Source organism: Vombatus ursinus, unplaced genomic scaffold (genome assembly GCF_900497805.2).
Source record: "Vombatus ursinus unplaced genomic scaffold, bare-nosed wombat genome assembly UNPS02014821.1, whole genome shotgun sequence".
Classification (NCBI taxonomy): domain Eukaryota; kingdom Metazoa; phylum Chordata; class Mammalia; order Diprotodontia; family Vombatidae; genus Vombatus; species Vombatus ursinus.
In genome coordinates this window covers 15,471,668-15,496,157 of record NW_020954599.1, presented here as the reverse complement: position 1 = coordinate 15,496,157, position 24,490 = coordinate 15,471,668, and the positions used below count along the sequence as shown (strand labels likewise).

General features: G+C 38.7%; 1 protein-coding gene across 8 annotated transcripts in view; it reads left to right on the top strand.

Annotated features, from left to right (window-relative positions):
* The first annotated feature begins 2,507 nt into the window (after positions 1 to 2,507).
* Positions 2,508 to 24,490, top strand: part of COL25A1 (collagen type XXV alpha 1 chain) — a 556,443-nt gene continuing 534,460 nt past the window's right edge. For all 8 annotated transcript variants that reach the window (XM_027837340.1, XM_027837336.1, XM_027837339.1 and 5 more), the window contains exons 1-2: positions 2,508 to 3,163; positions 4,196 to 4,265. In XM_027837340.1, coding sequence (XP_027693141.1) covers positions 2,870 to 3,163; positions 4,196 to 4,265 — 364 coding nt within the window. In that variant the 5' untranslated portion in view covers positions 2,508 to 2,869. The remainder of the gene's footprint in view (positions 3,164 to 4,195; positions 4,266 to 24,490) is intronic.

The following is a 24,490-nucleotide window of genomic DNA, read 5'->3' as shown; positions in this document are numbered from 1 at the left end:
TTGGTGTTTCATTTCATTCCAATATAAGACCTAAAGTCCCAGGGGCCTGGTCTGTGTCAGAACCAGCCAATGATTCACCCAAAGATGAAAGCCAGATGTGAGATAATATTGATGTCTTGTCATTATTCTAAAGCTAGGGTTATTGGTTCTAACAATCCATAAAGGAATCAAGACGTAAACACCCTTAGCTTTTTCTTGCTTTTCTTTTGAGTAAATTCTGTTATTTTATTTAATCTGTAGGTATGTTAAGATGGCCTTTTTCTAATTTGTTTTATTGTATGTTTTCTGGCTAACCTAAGTCAAGGTGGGATAAGCAAAAACAGGAAAGATGATACCTTGTCTCAAAGAAAGACTCCTTCCTCCAATACATATCCCCTACATAAATAACCTACAGGTTTCAGAAAAACTTACTTCCCAATATGCACCTCCTATTATGGGAAATCCTTTTCCCATTGATTAGATAGGGATTGAGAACTGTTTCTGCTAAATTGCATGCTGTTACTTCATTAATAAAATTCAGTAAATTGTCCCCAGACTCTGCTCTTTTTCCTTCCCATGTTATTTTAGTTTCTGGGGTCCTCCAATCCCCACTTTTCCTTTCCTCCAAACTTTTATTACATCTCCTTTGTATGGCCAGCTGAATCCATTTACAAATATGGGAAACCAGGGGAAGTAAAGTGTTTTTTGGTGATTGAATTTATGAGTAAAAACTATAGGGTGAACTAATATGGGGAATTTCTTAAGGGGTTGAGTGGTTATGGGAAAGGAGGTGACGAGAAAAAGGAAGAGCAATAGAAGAGAGTCCCCCCCTCTCCCTTTTTGGGGAAGAATTTGTTGGGAGGGAGAATGCTGCCCCCAGACAAGTTGTCAGCAGCTTTCAAGAATTCCTCCTCAAGATCCTAGCGTGCTCCAGATTGCATGAGAAGAGGCAGGTAGGAAGACCAAAAGGTCTCCTTTTCCAATTCATCTTTCCTAGGTCCCTTTTTTTTTTTCTCAGTTGCACAAAATAGTGAATCAGGAAAATACATTAGCACGATAGACACAGCCAAGGATCAGGAAGAAAGCAATCAGAGTCTCGCACATAAAGGGGAAACCTGGTAGAGACGAGAACACAAACCCTCAGGCTTTGCTTTCTTTATCAAAAGACCTTAGTTGAGGGGAAAACTGATTCCAAGACTCCCAGAAATATTGGCAATGTGTCTCAGGATGACGAGGGGAGGAAGAGGAGGAATGGGGGAGGAATAGGAAGAAGGGAAGAGGAGAAAATTGAGGAAGTGAAAGGAGAAAGGGGGAAAGAAGAAAAGGTGGAAGGAGGAAGAATGGAGAGGAAGAGGAGGAAGGATGAAGAAGGGAGGAAATGAAGAGGGGAAGAGAAAGGGGGAGGAGAATGAGAGAGGAGAAAAAGGAGGAGGAAGAGGAGGGAAAAGTCAGTTTGATTTAAAAGTTAGATGTGAAAATGAAGAGAGCTAGACCACTCTTGGACACCAGCTTTTCCTTTAGGAGATCATCACCCCATTTCTTCCCTGTGATAAACAGGTTGCCCCTACGCTGAGTCTTAGAAGCCAAAGTTCCTGACGTCCTCACTCAGACCCCGGCTACTCCTTCTTGACTAATTTTACTCCGCTTTCCAGCCCCCAGGACACCTACCAAGAAAGTGGGAGTATAGGAGTGAGTGAGGGGGGATTTCTCTTTAGGGCGGGGCTGCGCTCGTAAATTCTTCTCCAATCTGCACAGCGGCTCGGTGTATTTGCATATATTATGCTAATACACAGACCGCCTTCTTTCCGTTCCCCCCAGCTCCCCGGAGGTCTCTCTGGTTGGGGGAGTGGGCGGGTGCATCAAGCAAAGGTGAATAAATTATGCTAATGAAGTGGAGGTTCCTCTGCAGGGGAGGGGTGGTGGTGGAGCGAGAGTTAGTGCAGCGGCAGCACAACAGAGCGGCCACTGCTGGGGTACCGTATAGAGAGAGTTTAGTGAAGGGGGGGCGTTCTGTGGTTCTAGCGCGCGCGCACACGCACGCACACACACACACACACACACACACACACACACACACTCGAGGATATTTAAGGCTCACACACGGGGAGCTGCAGATATAGTCGGGTAGCAGCTCCTTCAGTCTCACGACTGGTGTTCGTTTTTGGGGAGGTCATTACCCTTTTTTCCTTATCCACCCTCCTCTCCTTTTTGCTACCCTGATTTTATTTTACTTCTTTTTGCATTTTCCTTCCCCCACCCTTTCTTCTCCACTTTTTTTCTCTCTCCTTTTTTTTCTTTTTTTTTCGCCTTGAGCTGAATCAGCGTAGGAAAACACACAGCCCAGCGTGTGTTGAAAACAACAAAAAAAGCTAATTAATAATAAAATATTGAGAAAAAGCCTAGCAACAGGTCGGGCTGGTCAATATCGGATGCGAGCTAGCGCCGGGTCTCTTTTGGGCACTCCTCACTCCCCAGGCGCCCGGACTCCTGCAGTCCCTGCGCTGCTGGCCATTCTCGGGACACTGTGGCCGAGGGGTGCTTGGAGTGGACCAGGAGGTCCGGTGGGACTTGGTCTCCTTTAGAATTTTTCCTCCCGCCGCAGCCCCCTGCTGCCGGGGCTGAGGGTGCTTTTGGCTCACTGCTGGGTGGGGTGAGCTAAGAAGAGGATGCAGTTTCTGGGCTCTGAGACAATCTGAGCTGAGGACCATTTATTCTCCTCTCCCTGCCTCTGTGGTTCAGCAAACTAGAGCTGCAAACTCGACCTGAACTTCAGCGGAACCCACCCTTTCCTTTTTTATTTTATTTTTCCCCTCTTTCTCATATTTTCAAATTCCTCGTGGAGGTCCGAGGGCCAGAGTGAAAGATCAGACGGACAAAATCCCCCATCATCATGCTGGGGAAGGACCAAGTAGGGAAGGGAGCACCCGATGGGGCCGAGAAGCCCAGCTCCTCTGCGGGACAGCGCTGCCTCAGGACTTTGGCCCCTTGCTCTCTGCTGCCGGCCGTGGTGTCCGCGATGTGTGTGATTGCCTGCCTGTACCTGGGGGTGAAAACCAATGACCTGCAGGCGAGGATCTCGGCCATCGAGGCAGCCAAAGGGGAACTTCCATATCAGCTCCTGCCGGCTTCCTTGGATCGACTGGAAACAATGATGCAAGAGAAAATGGAACGACTTTTGGCTCAGGTGTGGTGGAAGCCTTGGTGGTGCGGGGGTGTAACATCTGACGGGGTGTGCGCCTAGTTCCAGCTAATGTGTAGCATGTACGTCTCTAGGCAGGACCTGGTCTAGAAATTTTAGCTTGTAACGTTATGTATCTGTGGTTCATTCAGTCACCGGAGCTAATGTATGCATGGGTAAGCGTGGGAGGGGAGTCTGAAAGTGCCCATGGTTGGCTCTTGTCTTTTGATTTAGTCATTCAGACTAAAATGTTTCTCTTCTCCCAAATCCATGGGCGTTACTCCATTCAGAGATTATATGTGTACATTCCAATGACAATTCAGTCCAGGAAAGATTAAAGTGTTAACATGTTAATATTTCCTTTAAAAAAGGAAATTTCCTCATGGTTAAATCATAGAATATGCCAAATGTCTTATGTTTAGGTCTCTTAAAGAAGCAAACAAACGTGTGTGTGTGTGTGTGTGTGTGTGTGTGTGTGTGTGTGTGTGTGTGTAAGGGTCCTAGTCCTGGGGAGTTTTATGGCTGCAGAAGCCTTTGAGTTGATATTTGAAAAAAGTTCCAGTTTATGGCTCCTATAGCTGAGGTTGGTTTCAGAACCTTGTTGGGAGGTTTTCTGGAACCTGGATTTGTTCTCTGCAATAGAGAAAGTCTTAGTCCTCAGCACTCTGCTGCTAAACACCTCAAAGTAGTTGACCTTCAGGTAGAAAATATTGTCTGTTTCTTCATCATGTGTTTTTCACAGAGAACTGCAACATCTTGGTGCCAGGTTCTGTCGACTGCACATGCTTGAGGTGGGGGAAGGGGATAGGACCAATGTTATACAAGTCCAACAGCCTTGATAACATTTCAATTGTCATTTTCTTTTTTTAGGGCTGGGTTACTGTTACCTCTTGACAGAAGTCCAAGTACAGAAGTTAACTGTTAGTTATGCAGGCTATCAAATAGTGGAAATCCCCCTTAAGCCCAATGGGCGGCCAAATAATTCTATTCATAAAAGAACTGTTAAGCTATTGTTAATACTTTTTCTTTCCCCTACAGAAATCCTATGAGCATTTGGCTAAAGTAAGAATCGCCAGAGAATCACCTCTAGAGTGTAACTGCCCAGCAGGTAAAATGAAACTATTTAACAATCTTTTCTTTGTATCAGAAGATAAAAGAAAACTCTCATGTCTGTAAACTATAACTGTAATATTAACAATGATCAAGAATCCAGAACCAATGGTTTAACAAAATGAATATGTCCTAGTCAAGAGAATCAAAGCCCCAGGTACATTGTGTGGTATACCTATGTTCACTGTGAGAAAGCAGAGGAGATAAAAATAATCTTCAAGGTAAATACAGGCAATATGATACACAAATATAAATTCCATTGATATGCAGGATGAAAAATAGTCTTCAAGTGCATTAACTGGTTTTGGTGCCTATAGTGAAAATTGGGTATAGGTATTTTTTCAGATTCCTTTCAGATAAATCAACAGTTTTCCATTTCTTTCCCATTTTGTTAGGGTGTTACATTTTAGGTCACCTTCCCTCAGTTTCCACTCCACTTTTTTTTTTTTTGTTCAGAATGTTTTTCTGTCTTTATTCTCAGGTACAATCATGATATAGGACTAAAGTAGAGGTTGGTTTTGTGTCTTGTGGCTTCCCATTAAAAGCCATTGCCCTCCAAATGTATGGCTAGCAGAAGGTGTTTTAGAGGTTGATATAATTCTCCTGTGACTTTCTGGTTTTTTGTGTATGTAACCCTTCTCTTCCCTACACTTTTGTAGGAAGGGATCTTGGTTCAGTACAGTAGAAAGGTAGGAGAAATAATGAAGCAAAGGAATAGCAATCTAAAATGAAGTAACAATGTAGTGTTAATTTGCAATAGACTTCCTAGGCTGTAGAGATATTTTTGGCTCTCTTAACTACTTCATACACATGAATGTGGCCCTTGGGATAATCCTAGTGGAGACCGACTGATATAAACCATTCATGAGTCCCAGGGGACTTGTTTTTTCACTTAAAAAAAAGCTTGCTAATGCATTCATTCATAAGTATTTCATTCTTCATCAGTCATGCAAAATTCAATCTTTCACACCTTCTAGAGTCTCCAGGACCTTTGAGATCGATCACTTCTAGAGAGAGAAAAATTATTTCTTGAATTTTTCCATATTCTGAGTTGCCCTCTTCCTCATGACTACTTGTTTTGACTTCTAAAAGCTGAAGTTTTTAATCATACCTTTTCTGATGTTTAATTCCATCATATTCTGGGGGAGTGATGTAAGGCACAGGCTTTAGAACTGAAAAATACCATAGGGATTCTAGTTCAGTCTTCTCATTTTACAAATGAGGAAACCGAGGGTGAGGGAAATTGAGTGACTTGCCAAAGGTTGCACAGGTTGTAAGGAAAAGATGCAAGATCAAAACTAAATTGAAATCCAGTGGAGTTTCCTATGTACCATGATGACTCTTAAAATTTTATGGTTGGGTTTCTCAAATGCTTCATTGACTGGGACAAGTATAGATCTGCCTTTAAAATAGAAGTCTTTCATTTGGAAGAGATATATACTCTGAAAAACAAAGAGTTAAGACTGGACTTTGTCAGCCAATCTTAGTTGTTTTATGTTGGGGTAGACTACAGGAGTTAGATATTCAAGGAAGGCACTTTCTTAGCACAGGGATTAATTCACAACAAACTCATCAGCCTAGGGGATTACTGAAATTCCCGGTGACAGTTGGTATAGGACTTTACTGATCATACTACTTACAATTCAGCTCTTTCTGTGTTTAGGAATCCTAGGAGCCATGTGAAAAGTGTAGAACATTCCTGTAAGAATAAATAGTTTTATTAATTAGATTTTTTTATGTGCAATGACAACATTTTAAAATTGAGGACCTGTCAATACCAATTGCATCTTTGCTTTCTCCAAAACTATTCTTATTTCTCATGGCTTAATATTGATTGGATATTGAAGCCTAAGACATAATTCTAAAGACAGAAATACATGAGGAAGGCTATTCAGTTTTGAGTTTACATTATATCATCCTGGGACAGCAAAGTGAACAACTTTCTTCCTTAACATTGGTTAACTGAATAAATGGACTGCCACAGTACTTTTGATAAATGGCCATTCATTTTTTAGGAACAAGGACCTCTGCTTTGTGCTTGCTATTCATTGCCAATTTTTGAAGCCTTGCTTCCTTGCTACCACTAGAACTCCACAATACATCAGTTTTTACCTGAATATACTTGGGAGGCAAACATCTGGAGCTATACATTGCAATGCACTGCATCAAAGAGATTTAAGCTGTAAAATCAGAATGTGGCCATTCTCTACCAAGTTAAAAAAACCCCCACAAAAACACAGCCAGACTTGCAATTCAAACTTAGACAATGTGCATTTCCCCTTGTAACTCACATTGCTTATAACAAATAAATGGTATTTTAGTATTAGTTAGATTTCTGGTTTCTGAGCTATTTTTCTGCATTTTTTTCCCATCGGGATGAAAATATAGGTACCATCAACATAAAGACATTATGTTGTGATGTCACCCCGAAAAACTGGCTAATTTTAATTATGGTTAATGAGGAACAGGCTGGACAAGAGGATTAGAAAGAGGATACGATGCTTCCCAGATTGTTTGGATCTAACCCTGGTTGCCCATTGACTGGGTTATTATTCCCCAATTTCTTTGTGTTGGGCAGTATGATATGAGTTCCTGTCCTTAACCCAATAGCCAAAAAGGCAAGCAGCTATGACCTGACAGAAATAGTGTTATTTTATTTGTGTTCATTTGGAATTATTTTTGAAAGCCTTCAAGCCTAGCAGAATTTGTACAAGAGGGGCTGAGACAAATCTGACAGGTCTGCCAGGCTTAATTTACAAACAAAACATCGCAGAACAACAAACATTTATAGAACCTTCCCCAACTGAGGGTGTTGCTAGTTGGAATTTCCTTTCGAATATATAGATGAAGGTTAGTTCCTTGTGGCTGTCAAAATTGATCTCCTAAAGGATTTTTGCCTAATTGATAGCTAACTACCGTTGGCCTTTTAGGTCAAGAATGAAACAGACTAACTAGCTGGGCACATTTGGGGTTTGGTCATGAAACAACAGTGGTCCCAAGAACTTTATAGTTGAGAGGTGTAAATCTGTCGCTCTTTCCAGACACCAAATATGATTTATGAAAAGGAGTAGCTTAACCATCTGACTTGTTTTCTCATTGACTTTCTTGAGCTCGGGAATAACTACCCCTCCCCCACCCGCCACCAAATGCTTGCTTTAAAAAAACAAAACCCATACAAACTGAAGCTCTGTTCAGCAGAATGTTTGATTTAGCAGGAGCTGAGCCATGGAAAGGCAGTCGGCTTCCGTGGCTTGGCATCTGCAGAACTTAACCCTCATAGAAGAGTGCATATTGGCTCCTTGCTACAGCTGCAAGAATTCCTCTTCTGGACTTTTGCTCAGCATTCTCCAATGTCCTGCATGAGGTATGCATTCACCAGGTGCACTGCCAGGAAGGCATTGCTGTGCCAGCTGATAAGGACCTCTGGCATCAGCAGGCTGGGAGCTAGCCAGCTGCCCAAACACCATTTGGAGCACGAGCCTTTCTGTGCCTTCCCTGGAAATAACTCCATCACTAGTGTTTTTGCTTGGACAGAGAAGCTAGGCAGGAGGGACAGTGTGGTGTAGTGTGTGGGGTGTCAGGAAACCTGGTGTGGAGTCTTTATTCTACCAAGAACATTATGATTAGTCACTGCCACAAGAAGTCATTTCAGCTCTCTGAGTCTCAATTTCTTCATGTGTAAAATTAAGGAACTGGGTTTGATGACCTTTCTCCCCCTTTCTATCTCAGTGAGTCCTGATATTTATTTTTTGCTTTAAAGAAAAATAGTATAACCTCATTTATTTACCATTGACAGAGATAACTTAGTTTGTGATGAAGGGTAACTTTTTTTTTTTTTTGAAATGAATAGCATAGCAATGGTCAGTCACTGAATTACTTAACCTTATTTGGCTACCTATTTTTTTGTGATGTGTGTGTGTGGGCAGCATGGGCTTGTGAATTCATTGGTATAGGCAGTATTTGTTCTCTCCCCCCCCATCTCAGTTCCCACTCCAAGGGAGCTGGGCAATTCTTCTGCAATTTATGAGCCTTGGAGTTACCAAAGGCATTGAGAAGTTAAATGACTTGTACAAGGTCATATAGCCAGCATGTGTCATTGGCTAGACTTGAACTTAGGTTTTCCTGATTTGAACCCAGCTCTTGAAGACTTTTGGGGGCTAGCTGTCTATCCGCCAGAACTCTTATTTCCTTAATGTAAATGGTCCTCCATCCCCCTCTTTATATGGAAGTGAAAATAGCGTATTCCAATACTTTTCCCCTATCTTCCTTGATCAAAGATTTCAGTTCAAGTCCCAGACTTGATTAAATTTAACAAACATTTATTAAGCACCAAAATTAGTGTTCTACTGGGGCTTGATGATACAATAATACAAAATGATTGTACCTGCCCTCAGAGAATTTGTATTCTCTAGGCACTGTGATGTTTTTTCTTTCTTTCTTCCTTCCTTTCTTTTGTTCCTTCCTCCTCTGCTTTCTTCCTTCCTTTCTTCCCCTAAGACCTGGCTTTTCTACCTATTGTGCCTGTTTCATAAAAACCCACCCAACTACAACAGAAGCTGAGATTTTTGACTTGGAGAAGGGTTTCAATCCTGGGAGAATATAGTCAGGGATAACCTAGGGATGGTTTTTAACATATACATATTATATTGAAGATGATTAGCAGGCTAATGGATTTAGATCTGGAAGGGACCCCAGAAGGCAACTAGTCCAATCCCTTATTTCAGAGGAGGACACTGAAGCCAAGGATGTTGGGTGCCTTACTTAAGGTCATGTACATAGTCAAGTCAACAAGCATTCGTTAAGCACCTGCTTCCATACCTGTATGAATTTATTCATTTGATAAGCATTTATTATATGCCAGGCACTATATACTAAATCTGAGGCTACAAAGAAAAGCAAAAACTAACCCTTGCCTTCAAGGAGCTTCCAACGGGGAGACAATATGCAAACAAAGAGATAAAAACAAGATCTCCTCCAGAGTCATCGTTCTTCCTATAGACTTGTTCTATGTCCTTGCTGCAGGGCGCCTTAGGTGGTAAAGTAGATAGAACTCTGGGTTTGGAATCAAACAGACTCATCTTCCTGAGTTCAAATCTGACCCAAAACAGTTACCAGCTGTGTGACTTAACCCTGTATGCCTCAGTTTCCTCATCTGTAAAATGAGCTGGAAAAGGCAATGGCAAACCACTCCAGTATCTTTGTCAAGAAAACCCCAAATGGGGTCACGAAGAGTTGGACCTGACTGAAAAACAACTGAACGCCATCAGAGGTCTCCACTGAGTGGAGTGAGTGGTATTCGCATTAGTTATGAGGAAGAGCTTTTTCTCAGGGACTTGTAGACTCTTGTTTCCTTGCTTTTTTAAAAATCGTAATGTAGATAACCATATGCTTGGAAGGGTTTAGAGGAAGTTTGGCCAAAGGTAGGAGGATTTACCAGATAACTTTCAAGGAACTTCTAATTCTAGGAAAACTACTATTCATAAAGATAGAACAATTTTATGTAATTGAGGGAACACATTTGAGTGTAGTGAATCTAAATGTTTTAGTCCCTTGTGGCTACACTCCATAGTCCTTCCTCATTTTAGGGTAAAAAAAAAACCCTTGCTTTTTAATTTTAAGGGTGTGTATCCTTTCCATCATATGTGAAGAACCTTTAATGATCTTGCATTAAATACGTTTTACTTTATCTTATAAAACCTGAGCTTCCCATGAACATGGTTTTCTACTTATACCATACATTTTTTTTTAACTAGCCACACAATGAATGGAAAGATTGTGTCAAGCAAGGGGATATTAACGTTAAGATTTTCAGTTGTGTAATGGCAATGAACAGCCAGAAATAGTTTGTTGAAAGAAAGGAAGTTAAAAATTCGGTAAATATTATTTAAATGACAATAACAGGCATTCCTTTCCTCTTGAAATCTGAATGCCCTATAACATTCCTGCTAAATTGCTTTGAACCTAACGAGCGTACCAGTTTTGGCATAACATTTTCAGCCAGTCCGGCAGTGACAGCTGGCAAAATGCCCTGTCACCCAGGGGAACCGGGACAAATTGCTTCTGAGCAGTCTTTATTTTTCTTAGCTTCTTTTTCCTCTTTTCTGCTTCTTATTAGGAGGCTACTCCTTGAAACTCTATTTTCTCTTTGTTATCTTAGTAATTTTGTTATTCCATTAGGTGGGTCTTATTTAAGAGGGGAAAAACAAACCTGTTTTAGTTTGTTGTTCTTTCTAGCTCATTTATAGAGTACATAGATGTAAAAGTGCTGTCTAGCCATTGGGCTGGTTTCTGTGGCAGACTGACTGCACTGAAATACCATGTTAACAGTATTTGATCTCTAGATTTTCCCATTAATTTTGGGATGAAGAGAGAGTGTCCCCATCTTCTGTAGGATCTGGAAAACGAATAACCAAGTCTGTAGGGGATACTACTGAGGAAAATCACCCAGAAACAGTTATGTTTGGCTATCTAGAGAGGTGTTACCTCCCAAGGAGCAGCCCCTCCCACTGGATGAATATCAAGATAACATTGATCCATATTTTCTTTAGTGGAAAACATCTAAAAATATCCAAAGAAGTGTTTTTGTCTTAGCCTACTACTTAATAAACGTGATTTCTGGTGGCTTGGATGATGGGGAGAATGAGAAAACCATGGATGACTCACTCTTAGCTATGTGCTAGAGCCTAGCAGGTACCCACTGAACAGAGAAATATCACAGAACCTTTTTGGGTGACAAAATGAATGAAGTTCTACACAGTTGTTTACTTTTTCCTAATATACAATTCTTCCCCCTGCCCCACTGAGTTCTTTTTTGGTGAGGACAATTGGGGTTAAGTGACTTGTCCAGGGTCACACAGTGAGTGCATGTTTTGTGTCTGAGGCTGGATTTGAACTCAGGTCCTCCTGACTCCAGGTCCGGTGCTCTATGTACTGCACCACCTAGCTGCCCCTCACAATTGAGTTTTTAAAAAGATTATGGCACAGTGAATTCTTAGATGAGGATGGCTATTATCTTGATCAGGATTGGTTCAGGAACACAAGATTTTCTTTAACTGACTTTTAGTTACCAAGGCTTGGATTTGCATTTTAAAAACAGGAAAATGCAAAAAAGAATAGGATACACAGAGAAATGAAATCAATGAAGAATTAGAATAGAATGTTTTGATATTTTTTTCAAATGAATGCTCGGTCTATGAGATGTGTGTTTAAACATACATACATATGTGTATAAACTATTCACAAATGAACTTATTATGCACTTGTTTATGTACATATTGTACATAAAATACACTTATTATGTGTGTATATAATCTGCCTTGTATGATAGACATGTCCCTCTACATACTTGTACACGTTAAAGCAATGCAGAGGGCAGGGTTTGTTGAGTGACTGCCACCAGGTGGCAGACACCTTCCTTTTCACCAGCTTTCAGCTTTGGTCTTTCAACTGTGACCATAAGGCAGAGGACTTTGCTTCTTTTAGAAAAGCACAACTGTTGTTTGTTGTTGTTGTTGTTGTTTTTATCACTGCCCTATTCAATAAACTCCATTGACTCCCTTACCTCCAGGACCAAAAACAAAATACTCTGGCTTTTTTTGTTTGTTTGTTTAAAAAAAAATCATTATTTATTTTTAGCGTTCTTAAAAAAATTTTTTTTTTGCCTTCCAAGTTCTCTCCATCTTTCCAGCCCTTCCCCCACCCATTGTGAAGGCAAGCACTATGATATCCATTATACATGTGAAATCATGCAAAGCATAGTTCTATATTAGCCATGTCACAAAAAAACCCAAGAAAAAGAAAAACAATTACATTGCAATTTGCACTCCGAGTCCATTAGTTCTCTCTCTGGAGGTGGGTAGCATTTTTCATCATGAGTCTTTCAGAATTGTCTGTATTGTATTGTATGAATTGTATTGATCAGAGTAACCAAGTGTTTCCCAGTTGATTGTTACAATATTGCTGTTACTGTGTATAACATTCTAGTCCTGCTCACTTCCCTCTATGTCAGTTCATTTAGGTCTTCCCAGGTTTTTCTGAAACCATCCTCTTCCTCATTTTTTATAGCATTCCATTACAATTCATTACAATTACTATTCCATTACAATCATACACCACAACTTGTTCAGTCATTCCCCAATTGTTGGGCATCCCCTCAATTTCCAATCCTTTGCCACTACAAATAGAAATACTTTTGTACACATAGGTCCTTTTCCTTTGATCTCTTTGGGGTACAGACCCAGTAGTGGTATTGCTGGGTCAAAGGTTATGTGCAATTTTATAGCTCTTTGGGCATAGTTCCAAACTGTTCTCTAGAATGGTTTGACCAGTTCACCATTCCACCAACAGTGCATTAGTGTTCCTATTTTTCCACATCCCCTCTACAATTTGTCATTTTCCTTTTCTGTCATATTAACCAATCTGATAGGAATGAAGTGGTCACTACTAATCCTCCTCTCGTTGACCCCCTTCTGGTTTCTTTATCCCTTCCTGTTCACAACCCTACCAGATTTTGTCTGAATGCTTTCTGTTTACAGTTAGAAAGATGGACTAGAAAGACAGGGATCAGATAGTCACATTTTCCTCAACCACTCCTGCATTTTTGCATCCCCTCCTCTTCCTCAAGACTGGCATGTGTTGCTTTTGAGATATTATAGCACTTTCCATCTGCCTAGGAAGATCCTAACCCTTTCATATTCTAGCAGAAGGGCTTCACCAGCTTCTGGAACCCAAAGAATTAATCACCTAGTAGCCAATTCTCTGGTGACAAGGGTCACCACACTCAGAAATGCTGGTCCTCAGATAGCACCCTGATGCTAGGTTCATTCTCTTGGAGCCCTTGAGGCTTTATGGGATCCTCCATATGGCATATATGCAGAATGCCAGCCTTGAATAGTATAACTTTTAAGTAGCTTAAAGTTATTTTTGTTCAATTTACTATCTGTTTGAGAATCATAGAATATTTGAGCTCAGAGGTGGAAAGCCTGATAATTACCTGGTATACTTCCTGCATCCTGCAGAGGAAAAAGCTGAGACCCTGAATGGTGAAATAATTAGCCTAAGGTCACAAAACTAAAAAATGACTGAGCCTAAACTGAAGCTGAGATGTTAAGGGTTCTTTCCTTTCTGCAACTTTGCCTCATATTCAGCACACAGTTCTTCAGTCTGTCAATTCACAGGAAGGAATTCTAGACTGCCATGAAATAGCATCCATGGGATCACTTTCCCTGTATTTTTTTTTTTTTGCCTGCCTACAGCATTTATGTCCTCAGTCCTCAGTATAATTTTTTTTTATCTTTAGCAGATATTTTATTTATTTTTAAGTTAATTAATTTATTTTTAGTTTTCAACATTCACTTTCATAAGCTGTTGAGTTTTAAATTTTCTCCCTCTCCCTCCCCACCTCCCTCCCCAGGACGGAGTGTACTCTGATATAGGCTCTACATATACGTTCCTGTTAAACATATTTTCCTATTAGTCATGTTATAAAGAAGAATTAGAACCGATAGGAATAACCACAAGAACGAAGAAACAAAACAAAACAGAATGAAAAAAAGAGCAAATAATATGCTTTGATCTGCATTCAAACTCCATAGTTCTTTCTCTGGATGTGGACAACAATTTCCATCATGAGACTTTTGGAGATGTCTTAGATCCTTTCAGCGTAATTTACAATATGCAGACATGTCATTTTCTCACAATCCTTTGCTTTCCTCTATTATTTCTCCTGAACTCTCCATTTCAACCTTAGCTTCTATAGGACATGAAAGTCAAAGTACAAAACTCCCGGTATCTGGTACATTTTCTCTCAGTCTGGCAACCATTCACCCAAGAAGCATTTCTAAAGTGTGTACCATCTGCCAGGTGCTCTGGGAATACAAAGAAAGGTGAAAACAATTCCTTCTCTCAAGGAATATACATTCTATAGGGGAGATAACATGTCTTAGATCTTTGCATTGCTGAGAAGAGCTAAGTCTATCATAGTTAATCATCACACAATGTTGCTATTGCTGTGTACAATGTTCTCCTGGTTCTGTTCACTTCACTCAGCATCAATCAGTTCGTGTAAGTCTTTCCAGGTTTTTCTGAAGTCCTCTTGCTCATCATTTCCTAGCGGAGATAACGTGTAAATAACTAGGTAAGTATAAGGTATACATAGAGTAAATGGAAGGTGATCTCAGAGAAGTTCCTAGCAGCTAGAGTCACCAGGAAAGATCTGGTGAAGAAGGTGGGATTAGAGCAGAGTCTTGAAAGAAGCTAGGAAGCCTAAGAGGCAAAAGTGGGGAGGGAGAGCATTCCATTCATAGGGGGTAGTCACTACAAAGGCAAAGAGTTAGGAGACAGAGAGTTATTTTTGAGGAATAGCAAGTAGGCCAGTGAGGCTAGATCATAGAGTGTGTGGAGCCTAGCAAAGAAGAAAATCCTGCAAAGGTTAAGGAGAGGCTAGGTTTTATCTTATACATAGCATGATCAATAGTTGAATGAAGGATATAGGCTCTCATTTTCATCAATGCAAAGAGTGAATTTTATTTTGTTTTATTATTGAGAGGTATTGGTTCTTAGATCTCATGCATCTCTTTACATGACACTCTTCTATGTATGTGGCTGTAGTCAGAATTTTTTATAGCTATAATTTTCTTATTTAGGCTAAGTAATTAGATGAATTAAATGAGTTCTAATCAAGTGTGGTAGATGAAATTCTGATAACATCGATAAATAAACTACATATGATTATCACCTAGGTGGTGTGTGTGTGTGTGTGTGTGTGTGTGTGTGTGTGTGTTTGTATATTTTTTGGAAGAGGAGGAGAAGACTCTCTTTCCTAAAGGGTGCATAGATTTGGAAGATACAAGGTAATAACATCTTTCTTATCCTAAACTATGCCTTATTCTAGTAGAACAAAGGGGAGGAAGAAAGCATTTTTAAAAAATTCCTCAAATTCACATAGAGAAAATGCCAGGTTGGATGGACACTTTCATCTATAATAGTGGAGATATTTGCAAGGGAATCAAGGATATGTATTCTTAGAGGCAACTAGTCATCTATAAAAGTGTTTCTTTTGCTACTTCAAAGATTAATTGGACAGGAAATTTCCCAGGATTCCTTTGTAGGAAAATCAAATCTCTATCTCAGGAATGAATCTTCCAAAACAGGGTCCATGATGGTCTCATGATTTTTGTTCTATCAGACTTTGGGATTACATTTTCAAAATACTATTCATTTTATTGATTTTTTTGGTTTTTATATCATTTACATTTTCCAATGTATTCTGTCCCCTTCCTGCTCTCAGAAAGCCATCCCTTAGAACGAAGAATAAAAAAAAATGAAAAATAACATTTCTGCAAAACTAACCAAAAACATCAAAAAAGTCTGACATTGTATGTGTTGTTCTCTATCTCCAACAAAAAATGGGGCAAGTACTTTCTTGTTATATCTTCTCTGAGACATTAGAATTAAAATAACTGGGCAACTTGTCTCATCTCTTACCCCATCCTCTTTTATTTTGAGCTGACTTGGGGAGCTATAAGGAATTTTTTCTAGGGCTCTTCTAGGAATTTTATTCCAACGGGTGGTCACAAGAGCCCCAGAAATAGATCAGGATGTCATAGTGATGTGACTGCAAGGTAATCATACTGAATTCCATAAGCCACATGCAAAAAAGCAGACTCATTACTTTAGTATAAGACCATTGATAATGGGAAATTCTGGGTCACCTTTAAAGAGATTCTGAATTATTTTCATTAGCTATTATGAAAAAAGCTTGATGGTTCTTATGGTAGACATGTCATGTGCCAGAGTTTTGTTCAGGGCGGGTAGTGTGTAGTAGAAAGAGGATTGGGTTTGGAGTCAATCTTGTACTTTCATTAGTCACTTCAGCGCTTTGGATCTCAATTTCTTCATTTGTAAAATTAAGAGTTGAATGAGATGATTTTTATGACTCCTCTTCAGTTCTAAACCCTATAAAATCTGACCGGGTGGAATCTTTTGCTTTTTTCAGAAGGAAGTGCTTAAAATGATCAGTAGACTCTTGTTACTTGCATTCCTCTATATAGAATCACACTGTGTCTTGATGAATCCTTAATGTTCATATATTAATTTGAAAGATTCTCAGCAGGAGTATGATTGGTTAATTATATATAATCATATATTATATAATGCTATATATAATATGCAAATGTTATATATATGTATTATGTATATGTTAAATTGGAAAACTTAGTGTTTGATCTAAACCAAAATCCTTTTGTCTCACACCCTTTTTAAAATAAGGTAGAGCGTGTCTGCTTTTGTGTCTATTTTGTGCTTAGGTTATCTTCCCAATTGCAAATAAAATTTCCTGAGAAGGTTTCATTTTTTGCTTCCAAAATAAGAGTATAACCAGTAGGAGCGGGTTAAGGTTTTGTGAATGTACCGTCATGCAAGAGAGAATGGTTTGGGAATCCAGTCTGAATTAGAAGTCCCTCTAGGGCAGCACCTAGTACAGTGACATGCCCATGGAACACCTTCAATAAATATTTGTGGATAACAATGCCGATGAAAGTATGACAGCATGGGCTTGTTGAAGAGTTTTCACTCTCTCCCTATAGACATCACATTTTTATTTATTCTTCCCTTTAAAAATTTCTTGTTGAAATCCCATCATTTGATTCAAGGTAAAAAGTGCTAATATACATTGAGGTAGACAAATAGAGACTATCAGTAGCACATGACTGATTCCCAGAGCAATGAAAATAGATACTGTCTTCTGGTGCATTAGAGGAAGAAATAATGGACAGATTAATTATTAAAATTAAAATTCTTCAGAAGTGACTATTAACAAGGCATCATGTCTTTATTAGGTCACAGTTAAGCAGTGGAAAAGATCTTAAGGATCCTAATTAAAATTCTTCAGAAGTAATTATTAACAGGGTTATCGTGTCTTTATTGGCTGCAGTTAAGTCATGGAAGAGGAGATGAACGACAGTGAAAAGAATTCTGGGCAAATTTATTGCACGACCAAAGAATTTCACTTTGGAAAAGATTTTTCTTATTGCTTTGCAAGCTTAATATGAGTCAACAATATGATGTGGTGCTCCTCCCTCCCCCTGAAAAAAAAATCGATGGACCCTTAGGCTGCATTGAGAAACAGTTTCCAAAACTAGGGAGGTGTTCTCTAACCTGGTTCCACCATATCTCACGTACTGTGTTTTGTTCTGGGTGCCATTTTTAGGGAGGACATTTATTTGATAGAAAACATTTTGAGGGGGTGAAGGGCCTTAAGATCATGCTATATGAGGACTAATTGAAGGAACTGACCCTGTTTAGCTCAGACAAGAGAAGATTTATGGGGGACATGATATCTGCCTTGAAATATGTGAAGGATTGTTCTGTGGGTAAAGGATCAGGCTAGTTGTGCTTAGCTCTATAAAGCAAAACTACAAGTAAAGGATAGAAGTTATAGAGAGGCAGATTTAGACTTGATGTAAGAAACAACTTCCTAGCAATTTGACCTGGCCAAAATGAGAACAGGTTTCTTTGGGAGGTGATGAGATCCTGGGGAGGTTTTCAAGTCTTTTTTTTAATCTATTTCATTTTTAATTTATAAAATAAAATAAGCATTTCTATATCATAGTAGAATAAAGAAAAGATGATTGCACATGAAACTGCAAATCTATTATGTACAACTTGCTATTCCTTTTAAATATATAATAAAATTACCATGTTAATTTCTTTTTTTCTTCCTTCTCCCTCCATTCCTCCCCCCCCAGAGATGGCTACCATTAGACACAAATATGTATATTTATGTAAAATCATCCTATGCATATTTCTATTTATCAGTTCTTTCTTTGGATGCCGATAGCATCTTCCTTCATATGTCTTTTGTAGTTAATTTGGGCATTTATAATAGTCAAAATGACTTAGTTGCTTAAAGTTGTTCTTCTTTTTCTTTCTTTTTTTAGGTAATTGGGGTTAAGTGACTTGCCCAGGGTCACACAGCTAGTAAGTGTCAAGTGTTTAATCTGAGGCCGGATTTGAACTCAGATCCCCCTGACTTCAGGGCCAGTGCCCTATCCATTGCGCCACCTAGCTGCCCCTTTAAAGTTGTTCTTAAAACAATATTGTTGTTATTGTATACAATGTTATCTTGGTTCTGCTCATTTCGATCCGCATTATTTCATGCAAGTTTATCCATGTTTTTCTGAAATCAACAACCTCATTGTTTCTTATAGCACAGCAGTTTTCCATCATGATCATATCCCACAGCTTGTTCAGCCACTCCCCAATTGACAGGCATCTTTGCAATTTCCATTCTTTGCACCCACAAGGAGAGCTGCTATAAATATTTTAGAACATATAGGTTCTTTTCCTCTTTCCCTATCATCTTTGGAAATAGACCTACCAGTAGTATTATTCGGTTGAATGCTATAGGCAAAACTATCTATAATCATATTTAAAAATGCTCTAAATCACTATTGATTAGAGAAATGCAAATTAAAACAACTCTGAGGGATGATTTCATGCCTATCAGATTGGCTAACATGCCAGAAAAGGAAAGTGACAAATGTTGGAGGGGAATTGGAAAAATAGGGACACTAATACACTATTGGTGAGGAATTGTGAACTGGTCCAGAGGTTTTCAAGTCTTGACGGTCACCTGTGAGGGATACTGGAGAAGGGAATTTCTGTGTAGCTCTGAGTTAGACTAGGTGGCTTCTGAGAGCCCTTCCCACTCTGCGATTCAGTGATTTTGTGAACGATACCAGAGGTAGTTTTGTTGTTGCTGTTTTAGTCATTTTCAGTTGTGTCTGACTCTTCATGACCCCGTGTAGGATTTTCTTGGCAAAGATACTGCAGTGGTTTGCCATTTCCTTCCCCAGCTCATTTTACAGATGAGGAAACTGAGGCAAGAAGGGTTAAGTGACTTGCCCAGGGTCACACAGCTAGAAGTGTCTGAGGCTGGATTTGAACTCAGAAGAAGATGAACTTCCTAATTCCAGGCTTAGCGCTCTATCCCCTGCACCACCTAGTTAGTATTCCCCTTTATTCCTTGGAGATTCATTGTATCACCTCATTCCTCTTCATAGAGCTGCATTTAAAAAAAATGGTTTCTAACTAAGCTGTTTTCAAATCAATACTATTCTTTATTTTTATGGCAATTTTCAGTCTATATCTCAGCTTTCTCCTTTAGCTGTTCCCCCTTTCTTTAATTCCACTTTCTACATGAGGAAGTTGATTGATATTGCTGCAGTATGCCAACAGTGCAGCAATCTGCTGTCACTTCTGGGTGCCTGCTTCTCAGATTTTTGTGTGGTGGAATGGTGCCATTGGCTCAATCAATAGTAAATACGCTTTTCTTTAGTTTACCCGTTGAAACCATTCTTTCCCTGAAAAGGTACAGTCTATGTGAAAAACTGGGCTGTTGAAAGGAAGTCTGTGTTTTCTGTGTTTGTGAAAAATGGTTGAAAAGAAATGCATTGTGAGAGGCTCAAGCCAACATTGATTTTACATGTCTTTAAAGAGCAAAGGGAAAAACATTTATCTTTTCCTTTTTCAGGTCTTTGGCTAAGGTGAATGAAATACATACAAAGAGTCATGTAAGCAACCTAAATGCATGCTAGAATCAGACTCTAACAGAAGTCTAACAGACTTCCTATCTGAAGCAGATAGGCAAGACTACCTCGTGATTCCCCTCAGAGTGAACTTACATTATCATCTGTCAGGCTCTTTACTGTAATCACCAGATAGTGGTGGGAAGTCCTCTGGCGGAGATGACGGCATAGCTATCTTAAATTGCTGGGTAGGCGACAGAATCATACAAAGGCACAGTGACTGTGTAGGATTATTGACCTTTTCGAAGTGTCCATATTTTCCTTTAAAATATAGACTACATGCTACCCACAAATGAGTTATTGATTCTTTAGGGACTTTAGAAAGCTCTTTTCTTGTTAATTTTTTATTCATTTTACTTGAATGTCCTGTAATTCAACAAATTAAATCTTTCATGTTGATTTCTAAAAATCTTATAGATACAGGATAGTTTTCCCATTAGCATGAAGATCTAGACTGAAAGCTTAATAATTATAACTCAGTGTTATATGAATGCTTAGCACAGGGCCTGGCACGTAGTAGGTGCATTATAAATATTTATCGACTATTGACATAATGAGGCAGCAAGGTGGTGTGTTGGATAGAGTGCCGGGGCCTGGAGTCAGGATGACTCATCTTCCTGAGTTCAAATTTGGCTTGAGATACTTAGTAGCTGTGTGATCCTGGGCAAGTCACTTAACCCTGTTTGCCTCAGTTTTTTCATCTGTAAAATGAGCTGGAGAAGGAAATGGCTAAGAAAAACCCAAATGGGGTCACAGAGAGTCATACATGACTAAAAAGACTGCACAACAAATTGATGTAGGAATTTTAACTAACGGAGAGATTTTGGCATAGAAAGATTATGTCTATGGGGAAAACAATTCTTTTAATTCCATAACTATAATAATAGCATACACTGACAAAGTGAAGTGGAATATTGGAATATATACTCAATTTGGAGTGAGAAGACCTCAGCTCTTATACCAGGGCCTCTGTTATTTAATACTTTTGTGAACTTGTGCAAATTATTTTTCCTTGCGTGGTCTCAGTTTCCTCATTTGTCAGAGGAGAGGATTGTGCTTGATGACTCTCAAAGTCCCATCTAGCTTTTAGCTCACATGTATGATGCTAGAAGCATTGTCTTCATGGGCAATGAAACATTATTTTCTTCCGTTTTACATAAGAAATAAAAATCCAGCTAAGTTAAGTTGGAGGATGAATGTTGGAATCAGGACTTTGAATCACCAAGGCCAACCCTTTTTTCCATAATGCTTCTTAGTCTGTCTAATTAGTCTTAGTTTCTCTCTCTTAGTCTTCCATGCAAAGATATTTGGTGTTTTTTGAGCTATTTCTTTTGAGAGTACTTTCTGAATGCAGTATTTAGTTTTTCTGAGTCTGTATGAGGAATGAGGCACATGGGGTACAATGTCAAGTTAAATGTTTTGAATAGCCATGAGAAGTGCATTTATTTTCACCGTTAAAAATATCTGGGATTGATATGTTTTTTATGTGTTAACTCAAAATGCACCAATAATATAATTAAGGAGCTTCTAATGTCCTACATCTGTTGAGTCTTAGTTATTTAAGTGTTACTTCTTAAATATGTTGGTCATTGATCATCTGAGCTGTGGATTGTGGGTCAAAATGTCAGTCTTAAAGAATGAAGCCCTAAATGTTTTGGTCAAATATTCAATTAGAGATCAAGGCAGTTGCCACAGGAAAAATTCTGGGAGGTAACAGAGGAATAAAGAAGGGATGGGAAGGGAAGATGAGTGTGGGTCAGAGGTTTCCTACTCTCCCACTTCAGAGTCTTTGAATGACACTTCCTGCAAAACCATTGTTGACATTTGGACACCGATGATGCAATATGAACATAATAATTTAGAGGACAAGTAAAGATTCCAGTACCAACTTTTCCTTGTTCCTTGGCTGGCATGAGTCTTTGGATTAAAGAATAGATCTAGATTTGGACACTGATGATGCAATATGAACATAATAATTTAGAGAACAAGTGAAGATTCCAGTATCAACTTTTCTTTGTTCCTTGGCTGGCATGACTCTTTGGATTAAAGAATAGATCTAGATCAGAGATATCAAACACGTGGCTCGTGGTCCACCTGTGGTACACAACATTCCCCAATGTGGTCTGAATTGGACTAAAACATAATTGGAAAATATTTCACAAAATAAATGAAAATATAATAAAACATAAACAATATTACCTTTTAAAGCGAAGTCAATATGCAATGTACAGAAACACTTATGTACAGTTTGGTGGCCCCTGTTTCTATTTTCTATTGATATCACTGTTCTAGATGATTCAATACTCTTTCTCCCCATCCTGAATTTGCTTATGTGTTAAAAATGTTAAACACATCACTGGTTACAATACGTAAATACATTTGTTCAAATCCCTATAATCTTAGAGGAAATTGCTCAGTTCAAAGATAGAACAGCCCACATTCTTCTCTGCCTACTTAAAATAAACAGTTACTTTAGAGGCAAAACCATAATGACCAAACACACACACACACATGCACACACAAACACACACACACACACACACACACAAACAAGCACCCACATGCACCCATATACTGAGTAGTTGAAAGTAGAAGCAATGAAGATTTCCCTATATTAAAAAAATGATACTGCACTCAATGCATAGACATTTGTTGAGTGTTAACAAATATGGTTAGCACTGTGATGTACATAGGTGAGGTAGTGGATAGAAGGTTGGACTCAGAGAGTCAGGAAGAACAGGAAGTAAATTCAAATTCTGCCTCAGACACTTATGAGCTATGTGATCCTGTATAAGTCACTTAACCTCTCTCAGACTTAGTTTCCTCATCCTTAAAATAGATGCTAATAACGGTATCTACCTTACAGGATTGTTTCAAGGATCAGTGACAAATCATACGTAAAGCACTCTGCAAACCTTAAAGCATTCTATAACTGCTAGTTATTTATTATAATTAGAATTATGGTATAAGATATATACATATATTACTATATACACACATATACACAAAAGTCTTCTGAAGTTTTAAATTTTAATAGCTTAAAATAGTTGTACATATTTTAATGTAGATTTACATGCTATATAATGTGTATAATTATATGTTATAAATATATATAACAGCTGTACATGTAATATACTTATATTTATAAATATATTTATATACTATATACCACATAGTTTTGTATTATAAATATATTTGTATATTAAGTAGCTATATATGATATATTTATATGCCATATAATGTATATAATTATATGTTGTAAATATATTTATATGTAAAGTAGTTGTATATATATTTTAGGTATATACATATGCGTTCCTGTCATAGGAACTAAGGAGTACTATAAATGTATTAACATGTATACCATATATGAAAAGGTCAATAAATTTAGTTCAAGGATAAAAAGTCATATTTATTATACACAAACTGTTTGCATTTTTATACTAGTTGAAGGTTCACAGAACGTTTTCCTTACAGTATCCCAGTAAGTTAGGTCTTTGCTGTTCAGTCATTTTAGTTATGTCTGACTCTTTGTGACTCTGACGTTTTCTTGGCAAGGATAATGACATGGTTTGCCATTTCCTTCTCCAGCTCATTTTACAGATGAGGAAACTGAGGCAAAAAGGGTTAAGTGACTTGCCCAGGGTCACACAGCTAGTAAGTGTCTGAGGCCAGATTTGAAAATAAGTTTTCCTGCCTCCAGGTCCAGTGCTCTATCCCACTGTACCACCTTACTGCCCTAAGTTAGGTCATACAAGTACAATTATTCTCATTTTAGAGATGAGGGACCTGAAAGTGAAGGAACTTTTGACTTACCCAAAGTCTCACGGCCAGGATCAGAATTACCGTTTGCACCCAGGTCTCTTCACACCAGCCCTCTGTTCTTTCTGTTACACAATACTGCCTCTTCTGTATGCTTTATCTCCCCAACAAAATTGTAAGTTCTTTTTGATGAGGTATAACAGGAAGAAACAAGCAAAAATTTCAGAAAGAGCTCCTTTAATCTTTGTTAAATGTATAATAAAGACACCTTCAGCCTTCATTCACGAAAGAGCAGCTTTTAAAGGGGACAAAGGAATCAAGAGTCAAAAAAGAATTCTTTGTTTTCCTTGTTCTGGTCTTGGCTTTCTATTGATTTATTTGTACTTTCTCCATGCTGACCAGAGATCTGTTAGCAATTAACCTTCAGTAAGTGAAGATTATCTACTATTTATTTAGAAAGTTTAGATGAATTAGCAGTTTGATGGCACAGTGGACAGAGTGCTGAACCTGGAGTCAGGAAGAAATGAGTTCAAATGTACTTCAGACACTAGCTCCATGACCCTGGACAAGTCATTTCACCTTTGCCTGCCTCAGTTTCTTCATCTATAAATAATAATAACACCTGCTTCCTATGGCTGTTGTGAGGATCAAGAGAGATATTTGTAAAGCACTTTGCAAGCCATAAATATGAGTTATTATTAGCCAAATGGTAGCTCTTTTGTACAAAGGCCATTTTTTTTGACTCTTAGAGGTCTTTGCCAATTTTTGTCTTATTTGCAAATATGTGTTGGATTTTTGGGGACTTTTTAGTCTTTGGGTCCCGAAGTTGTCTTGGTTGACGCTATGTAGGGTTGTTCATTTGATTGAGCAGCCA